General features: G+C 40.0%; 1 protein-coding gene across 2 annotated transcripts in view; it reads right to left on the minus strand.

Moving 5' to 3' along the window:
• Positions 1-144: 144 nt before the first annotated feature.
• The window catches only part of LOC308080122 (splicing factor U2AF 35 kDa subunit-like), a 10,603-nt gene continuing 842 nt past the window's right edge, over positions 145-9,905 (minus strand). Inside the window, exons 2-8 of one of the 2 annotated variants that reach the window (XM_080421875.1) lie at positions 8,920-9,007; positions 6,103-6,169; positions 3,948-3,997; positions 2,117-2,215; positions 1,700-1,833; positions 898-990; positions 145-524 (exon numbers count right to left, since the gene is read on the minus strand). In XM_080421875.1, the coding sequence (XP_080278001.1) occupies positions 323-524; positions 898-990; positions 1,700-1,833; positions 2,117-2,215; positions 3,948-3,997; positions 6,103-6,169; positions 8,920-9,007 (733 nt within the window). In that variant the 3' untranslated portion in view covers positions 145-322. Of the gene's footprint in view, positions 543-897; positions 991-1,699; positions 1,834-2,116; positions 2,216-3,947; positions 3,998-6,102; positions 6,170-8,919; positions 9,008-9,905 lie in introns of both variants that reach the window. The other variant, XM_080421874.1, reaches the window with a different exon arrangement.

A 9,905-nucleotide genomic window follows, 5' to 3' on the forward strand; every position in this document is an offset into this window, starting at 1 on the left:
AACAAAAACATAGTATGACGAGATGGCAGTCTAAACTGTCACATGATTAGCACTAGAAAACACATTCGTCAGGTCTCAGTCATTTTGAGAGGCGTTACTTTGCAAACGGCATGCCATCCAATTGCACTCAAAAAGGACCCAATGCAGAGTAACAAATTTGCTTTTATTCCAAAAGCGACACAAGTTTGTCTTAAAAAAAGGGGAGAGGGTACAGGGTCAAAAGAAAACAACACTGAACAATTCACCAAATTCTTTTATCACTCCTAGGTTAAAGGAAAGGCAGGGGGGACTGGTAGGACACTGGATCAATTTTGGCTAGGTTTCAGAATCTTCCGGAACGTTCTCGGTCCCTTGACCTCCTCCTCTCACGGTCCCGTCCGCCGCCACCGCCGCCGGCTCCTGCTCCTGCTCCGCCGCCACCACCACCACCTCCTCCTCCACCACCACCACCACCTCCTCCTCCGCCTCGTCCACGGTCCCTGGATCGTGAGCGACGTTCACGGGAACGAGAGCGAGAGCGGTGTCTGATGGAAGACGAAATGCTAAACATAGCATTAGGAGGCAAAAAGTAAAGATTATTGTGTCATGTTAATCATTCAACAAAATAAGGAAAGGTCCAGTCTTTTAACAGGAATCTTTTTTTTTTTAAAGTCAAATAATTAAAGTTAGCTCGTTAACTCTTTAAGATGACTGAAATGGTTTTAACTTGGTGCTATCAATCGTTCTGCAAAAGTATATTATTCTATTAAAATGGCAAATCATGTTATGTTCAAGTTTTCAATATTGCATAGCTAAAAAGGGCTTCGCATGCAACACACATGTACAATATCAAACAGGAGATGGACAGAGAGCACAAGAACGTTTTAAAAGACAGATTCACTTCCAGGAGCCACTTACCTTTTCCTGCGACGTCCATACAACTCCCTGCGGAGTTCCCGGGAAATAGGTTTGAGGTGCATGAAGTTACAGAAGCCGCCTCGGGTGCACTCTCTGTGAATGAACATTTACATTAGATTGTTGGTCAATCAATACAGTCAAAGGTAAGATGGATAGACAAATGTCCATACAAGACAGAAGGATGTTATTGTCAAGCACTATCAGTATACAGCAGTGATAATTTCAAGGACACCCGAGTTTGATATGCATTAGGCCACATCTCTGGGACCCAAACTAAGGTATATGTACCACTCATACACACATGTACAGAGTCAAGTATGCATAGCACCGATTCATTTGAGGAGTTTTGAAGTGCATTTAGAAAATCAAACCGCTCAAATGTATATTTTCCTCATTTTCTTTCTGATCTTTTACGCAGGACGTTTTATCAGTTCAAATACATAACCAAACAAACTATCTGGTCTGGTGTTTGTGTTTAAACCTGGTGAGAAAAGTTCACCTGCAGCCACGTGGCACGTGCGCTTTCTGACCTACATATCAGGCGTGACCTGAGCAACTGAAGAGAACAAACCACATCTCCCACGGGACTGAATTATTCCTACTGCAGTCACAGAACAGATAATAGCCAGTCCAGTGGAAAATCACTAAGCGATTCATGCTAGCGAGATTTAGACATGAGATCATGATATGCCTCGCTAAAGGACAAACTGCTTTTTGATTGACAGAAATTGGCTGTTGCAAGATTGATTCTATGATGTTCTTAAGAACCTACCAGAGGTGGTGTAGAAAAAACAACACTCACCCCATCTCATACTGGCGGCAACAGGCTTCCCTGAAGTCAGTGACGGGTGAGAGCTCTGAGTGAATCGGCTGGCCGTTGAACCAGCGATTGTTCAGGTCCATGACTGCCTTCTCTGCATCCTCCTCTCTGCGGAACTACACACACGGACAGTGTTATAAACATACAGAATGCAAACAGTTTCCAGCTTATACTGTGTACATTTACCAAGGCTATGCACAATAATTAATACTTTTTCAACAAACCCCACGAGTTGCAAAATGTGGATGCACAGGTCAAATCGGCTACAAATTTCAATGGAACATTTTAAGAAAGTCACATACTTCTATTTCAACAACTTTTGTGACTTTGGATTTATGGCCGTATAACAAAGGGCATACCGGTACGTTCAAAATGCACCATTCTAGTTCCAACACCAACCTTAACGTAGACGTTGCCCACTAAGTGGTCACCCAGGTTGTCGCAGACGTTCATCTCCTCCACCTCACCATATTTCTCCTCCATCTCTGTGAACACTTCCTGTGAGGAGGAAGTAGAGATCAAGCTACATAAATAAAATCCCAGGACATGTCTAAAAGCAAGTTATTATGCTTGTGCAATGATGAGGGTCCAGAGAACTCAGAATAGGACCTAATGTAAATGAAGGGTTTGAAAGCTGCAATCCAGGGCTTATTTTTATGAATGAAACATTGACCCAATCTGCACTGCTTGAGCAAATTGAATGTGTTTTTCTTCTCTTTTTTCTTAAAATAAAGCAGGTTCAGAGGGTATCCAGTTATTTATGATTTGTTTTAGTCTTTATTTTTATTTTTAAAATACTCTGTTATAGACATATGTATATCATGGTTTTCTTTTCTGAGGGTGGGTGGGTTAAGTATAAGCGGACCGCCAGGTCAGAGGAACAGACAGATACTATTGTAAGCAGGCAAACTACAGATTGCATGAGTTAATGACAACTGACAGACAATCTATGCACTGAAAAGATGCACTTCTTTAATTTGTTGTGGGATTGTGTTTGAACGGTTTGTCTATGCATACATGACTTCAGTACAATGTAATGTCTCTTCCGCTTGAAAAGCTTTTAATAAAAATTGGGTCACAAAAAAATACATTAACCAATCGGTATGGTAGTATATGTTAATACAATATAACCAACACATCTGCAGTGATTGTAGGTGGTCTCCCTACTCTTCCATTGAGAAATGTAGACATTGTGATTTGGTAGGACACCTACTGGTTGACAAGTAGCACTGCCTTAAGACCAAAGCACAATATCTTCCCTCCCCAAGCAGGCATTCCATCTTGGCATTCCAGCAATGTAGTGTCCCTCACAGGAGACCTGGGATTGAAATCTGAGGGACATAAATCTTGCAGTTTGCCGCTTTACTGGAGCACTCTCCCCCTGGCTTCCCCTAGTTTAGTGTCAAAGTGTCCTTCAGCAAGAAGACACAGAACCAAGTTTTCTTTTCTTTTCCAGACCCGGGTAGAAAACCTTAGAATTCAGAATTCATGTGACTCAAAGGGTACTGGCTGTCAATAAATTGCAATGTCCTGCTTGGTAAATTATCACTCTTAAACCAATACAGGATTCTTGCATCATCAGGGCTTTGGTCAACACTGGCAATGCCAGTGTTCCAGCTGCCCAACTAGGGGAGGGGCAGGGTTAGACATACACTAGGCTGCACCAACGCTCCTGATTTCGTGTATAGAGGGTAGGGCTGCACGATTCTTGCTAAAATGAGAATCACGATTTTCCTCCATAAGAATTGAGATCACGATTCTCACACAATTATTTTGTAAATATAAAAATATTAAGCAAAAAAAAAAAAAATACAAAAATAATAATTTTTAATTGAAAAAAGTGAAAATCGAAAAAAGTGAAAATCGAGATCGCATAGGTGTCTGAATCGAGATCACGATCTTTTTTCGATTAATCGTGCAGCACTAATAGAGGGGCGGGTGTATAGAGGCGCAGAGAGACTGCGCCTGATCCCGTTGGTTCACCGATCTGTCCGCCAACCCACGCCCCGTTAACACAACATTACGAGCGACGCCCACTGCACTCTGGTTGGTTGGGGAAATGAAACACTTCCTATACCGGGTACACTGACGCGTTCCTCCAGGCTTTTATTTTTTAGCAAAACTAAACAATAAAAGTCTGGAGATCGAGGCTAGACATGCACAGACAAAATAATGTGTGGCACGATGTCTGGATACCACAGACAAATCAAAAACACAAAAGGTCACTCACCTCGAAGAACTCGTCGTAATGCTCTTGCATCTCGACATCACTGACGGCACCTGCAACGCATGTCAACACCTCTAATCAAAGCTCTGCCAGATGAACAGCACCCAGGGCAGAAAATCAACCACAAGTTAACTTGCTAACCTGCAAGATGCTATTCACTTTTTTACTAGTCAACTAGATTTGTACGAATAGCACAGGGCCTCCAGTTGTAGGTCTATGACCTATGGTTGTTTAGTAAATGTGGCTGGTAGATTGATTTAGCAGCCACAGATACAATTTACAACATTAGGCTGGTGGCTGGTGTTGATTTTCAACCCTGGTTCAGCTAGTAAGAGAAAATACTTCAAACATTTGAATTACACTAACTTTCCAGAGACAAAACGTAGCTGTGACTGTTACATTAGTAATATCACAACTTATTTTTGTCTTTCTGGAAAGCTACAGGTGCAACACATTTGAATGAGGCATGCATAGAGCAGATATACATTGTGTTTTCAATAATGTCTGCAGGCTAGTGCATAGTATCATCACATCATCCCCCTCCCATAGAGACCACGATGACATCAACTGAATTTACTACAATGATGTGGCATTGAAACTAGGCCCACCCCCAATTTAACATCTTTGCTGCTAGGGTTTAACTCACTGACCTTAACATATTTGCTGCTAGGGTTTTATTCACTGACCTTTACTACTTAAAGGAGAACTTCATCCATTTTCAACCCATCTTCATTATATAATTGGTCCTCACGAATAGTCGAATGATAAAATTGTATTTTTATTCCTACTTGGTTTGTGTCTCATAGGAGGGCTGTGGACACTTCAGAAACCAGCCTACCAGTGACATCATCGTTAGGCAATTTTCTTTTCTCCAAACAAGATTAAAAAACACATTATTAATAATAATAATATAGCAATAACAATGGCTTCCATTATAGCATGCCAACTTTCCAGGAATAGAAATCCTGCAGTTTCTATTATCTTGGATTCCACATCGATGATGTCACTGGTAAGCGGGTTTCGGAAATGTCCACAGCCCTCCTCTGAGACACAAACCAAGTGGACAGAAATGGTACCATATTATCATGAGCATTAGTGAGGACCAATTATATGAAGATGAGTTAAAAATATTCAAAGGTTTTAAAAAAATAGCCGATCTACAAGCTCATAACATGCCATGATGCTGTCTTGCTGTGTGATGCTTGGTAGATCTGCCACGATGCTGTGTGATGCTTGGTAGAGCTGCCATTTCTGAACATTTTATGAAAAATTTGAGGCAAATAGGGATACCAGGGTGAAAGCAGTTAACCTTTTAGCTTGGACAAGTCAGTTTAAATTGTTCAAGCTTATAAATTAGATTAATAACTAAATTATAATTAAGCTTTAACTATTTATAGGCCAACTTTTGTCGTGAAAAAGGCTGTTTACGTGATTGCATGTATTTTGCAGTTGAACAAAAATCAAATTGAAGTCACTGTAACACACAAGCATGCATTGAGAATACGTAAATGAGCCTTCTTCATAAGCCTATCACATCTGTTCTACATCAACAAAGACTCCAAGAATGAGGTGAATGAGCCAAAGCTTGGGTATTTAACCGATACTTTTCTTTCAACAAACCAAATGTGGCCAACTAAACTTTAATAAGTATCTACTTTATAAAATATACAAAAATTGAAAAGACATAGAAATAGAAAGACAATAGTTTTATCCAGGGAAGTGGGGTTGGGAAAATTAACCCATTAACTGCCAGAGGTATTTTCATATTTTTTTAGCCAGTGCCAGAGTTTTTCATTGAAAAAAATAAAGTACTCAGGAGCCGAGATACAGAATTTTTAAGTTTTAAGTTAACAAGGAAGTGGATAGGAGTCTAGATCTTTGACAAATCATATCTCCTTGGTCTTTGGGTCAAATTGGGAAAAAAAATATTTAAAAAAAAAAGCGTAGATCAGTTCACGTAGATCTACGCGATTGGCACGTGGCGGCTTTAAATAGGTTCGCGTAGATCTACGTGATTGGCAGTGAATCAGTTAAAAGGAAGATGTTTCTAAACTCTAGTTGAAAATATGTCATTTTTGTGGACAAAGTATAAATGAATTTTGACTGTAATTCAGTGCAGTCAATGCCGCAGGGTCAAGTATATGAAGGGACAACTTACAGTGTAAACCATCGGCAGACTGGGCAGAGTTTTGAGGGTTACGGTAAATGTTCAAGAGGGCAATGGTCTGAAATACAAAACAAAGACTTATGTGACACAAATCAAACAAAACACAATGGAGTTTAGAGGGAGGGGAAGAAATTGTAATTAGATATTAAAAGAAAAAAGTTCAAATCAATCAATCAATGAGCTGGTCTTTGAAATGTGGTCCTTTAGTAATGCCAGGTCCTGCGTGTCAACTAAGTGAGTGTCGGCTGATGAAAACAAAATAATAAGCAGTGCACAAATGCTGAAAGAGAAAGGCCATTCCTTCACCTCCGAGTAGACTTATTATATGACCTTTTGTGATCTGACCCAAGAGGAACTTTTTGTGGAAAACAATAATAATCCTTTACAGCCATCAAGTGGTTTAAATGAATGGTCTGGTATCAACAGTAGTTGACTGAGTCAGGTTTATATGACCTTATGCTAATTCAATTAATTAACTGTCTGCAATAGAGTATGCACATGCGTCACCTTTCCACCGGGACACGCCCCCCCCTCATCTAGACTGAGTGGCAAAACATTAAGCAGCATGGAGTTTGGAAGCGCTTGTTGGAAAGTCACTCAACGGTCCTGCATACCACCTGTTTCTAAATGTCACATAATGCAGGAGGCAGCAGGACGTTGGGTCATTGAAAACGAGCGCTTCCAAAGTATGACACTTTATTTAATGTATTGACAGAAAGTAGCTCATATGTCTATGGTGGATTTTTATGAAACAAAAACTTTGCAGATAGAAAGAGGATAATTCAAGCTTTCCGTACAGCTGCCATGTTGGGGAGTTTAACGTTGTTTAATACAATCAGAAAGGACTTTTCTGTTTGGATGTATTGGCTGTTAAGGCCAGAAAGTATTTTTGTTGCCACTCAGTAGGCGTTCCCGCATAACTTCCGGGTACGATGATGTCACACGCATAGACTCTATACAGATGCATGCAGCTCTTGCTGTTACCTAATGAGACAATTGTAGAATGTATTACATTCTATTCTATTGGTTAAGAACCATAGACTAATAATACCCATTGGTCACATGAAACCCCAAATCCACAACCAATTTAAAAAAAAATGGTTTGACAGCTTTCTTTTCTAATTGATGGCTTAATAGATGTCTTAAGTCTGGGCTCCAAAGGTGAGGAGTCTGGCCAATTCTAAGATCCCTGTTTGGAAACGGAAGTCAAGCGTCAGCGCAACAGAGTAAAAAAGATGCCACATTCAGTGAATCAGACAGACAATGCGAGACTCCACGGCCCATCTTAAACCTACCTGTGTGACAGGCTACACACAACTAGCATTGTTCACGCCCTGTTCAAGTGATACTATTTACGCCCACCAGTACGACATGAATACTGGTCGCGGCCACCAGGGGTTCACAAATTTTGTTTCATGGACTACATGGTTATTGTGACTTTTAGATTGGTATTATTTGCCTGATGCCGTTAACTCACAGAGCTTCGGCCACACAAACACTATGCGAGGGCAAATCCATCCTGGGGCCATTATGAGGACTAGCCTAGGATGTTTGCTTTGAGATATTTGGGGGGTAAGGGGGAAGTCTTTTGTGTACACGGTAACGTAAATTTGGAACTTGTGCCAAACGGCCTGAGTTGCTTCGTCAGCTTGTTAGATGATCTACATTTTAGAACCGAGGAGGGGGAGTCGGGTAAAAAAAAGCGGGGAGGGGAGGTGGAGTGGACTTCTACACTCCATATGCTAACAAATCTTTGGACTTACAGCGAGAGACATCGGTCGTCTGTGCACTGTTTTGGGGATTACGTTAGATGTTTTGAATCAACATTCAACAGTCTGCAGAGGGAAGAATAGAAACACACACCGTCAGAAAGGGCTGCTGGATGAAAATCGAGCTCACCACTTGTTCTGTCTGTGTCATATTGGCTGCGTCCCCGTGCCCGAGTCTTACACCAGTGCAACATCTGCATAACTTTACAAATGTCTTGCTTACAGACACGTGATCCAGCACTCTGGTTATCTGTGGTCCACTTAACTCATTCACTGCCTGAATTATTTCTGGCCACGTTTGCCCACTGCCAGAGATTTTTCATTGAAAAAAAAAAAGTACTCAGGAGCCGAGATACAGAATGGAACAAGGAAGTGGATAGGAGTCTAGATCTTCGAAAAATCATATCTCCTTGGTCTTGCTTTGGGTCAAAAAAAAACAAAACGTATGCAATGTATATGTAATGTATGCAACATTACATGTTGTTTATGTTGGTTATTGGTCCATTAAGAGGGTATTTGTAAGTGAGCTTCTGCGTTTCGTAGGCATTTGTGGGGCAGTCGATAACGAAACAATATCTCCAAAGAAAGTGATTTTCTCCTGAACAGCATGAATTTTCTCAACTGCTACAACAGTAAACCACCTCCTCCTGTGTTAGAAGTGAGACTTCAATGAAAGAGGACAAAAACAAATATGTACAAAAGACAACAGCAATAACCTTGTTTATGTTTTCTAGAAACACAGAACTGTAGTCAGTTGGGTTCAGGCTAAAACAAGGCTATATGTCAATGTCATACAGCCGTGGTTTAAAATCATGTTTAAATGTTGAGATAATGTAAAAGTGCCACTTTCAGTACATTTAACACAACATTTAACAGAAACATTGTTATACAAATCATTCTTGAGACAAATACATTTAAATAAAATATAAAGCTCAAGCAGTACATCATCAGTGGTCAAATTATTTCACAAAAGAACAATAATTTTTCTGTCTTTTTCCCCCCAAAGGTACGTTTGCAAGAGTAATGTTGTGAAACTCACCTGACTGAATGTTGGCTTGTTGTGCAACCTGGAGCAGCGATCGCCATGTCTGCAAGCTCCAATTTTGAAGTAGAAAGAACAATTGACCCTGAGAGCAGAGAGAGATTAAAATCAATGTATCAGTTCCAGTCTTGCCATGTCTGCTTATTATAAGCGACTTTAAGCTCATTTTACTGTGAAGTTGCTTGTAAATATTGGTTGGTAGTTGCGGGTTGCGGTTTTTAGGGCTTGTTTCTAGAGTGTAGTTTGTTATTTGGGCTTGCTTCACAATTTTATTTTATTTTTAAATCAGTGGTTATAATATTTTATGTTATGGACCCCCAAAACAGTATTTACTTGTCCTTAACCCCCATCTGAAAATGTTTTGTGATAGAGCCAAACGTGAAAATAGCAGATCTACAAGCTCACAACACTGTGTAAGCTTGCCGATAGGCTATTTTCAATGTATACAGTATATTTAGGTTTAAAGTGCTCATAATGGCCTAGTGCCCGAATTGCTTCTTTTGGGCTTGTTTTCCTAGACCTGGTTGCTTATTTCTCACAAAATCTGGCAACACTGACTAAAATCAATGCAACTTGCTGGAACAGTGTTGAGCCGAGATGTGTGCCCCCATCGAAAACTGTAAACTATAGATTATGACAAACGATTGAATTGGCTATATATTTATACATTACATATTCACTAAATTATAATTAATATTACAACATGGGGTGAAATGTAAAAGTGAAAGCTAGAAACATGGATTCTAACACGTGTGAATAAGTAGCCTACACACCCTCAACAACAAATAGTACAGTAACTTTGTAATAGTGTGCATAATAATTGTTTATTCGCATCATTCCATGTCTTATTGCTGATGTTTCCATGTATTTATGATTTAAATCGTTGTTTCGGGGGAAAATAACTGATATCAACGTGTCTTTTTGCTGCACTCCAAACAAAATCAGTGTTGCCATGTAAGCTTATTATAAGCGATTTTGGGCTT

This window comes from Gymnoscopelus braueri (assembly GCF_963280865.1).
Source record: "Gymnoscopelus braueri genome assembly, chromosome: 24".
Lineage (NCBI taxonomy): Eukaryota > Metazoa > Chordata > Actinopteri > Myctophiformes > Myctophidae > Gymnoscopelus > Gymnoscopelus braueri.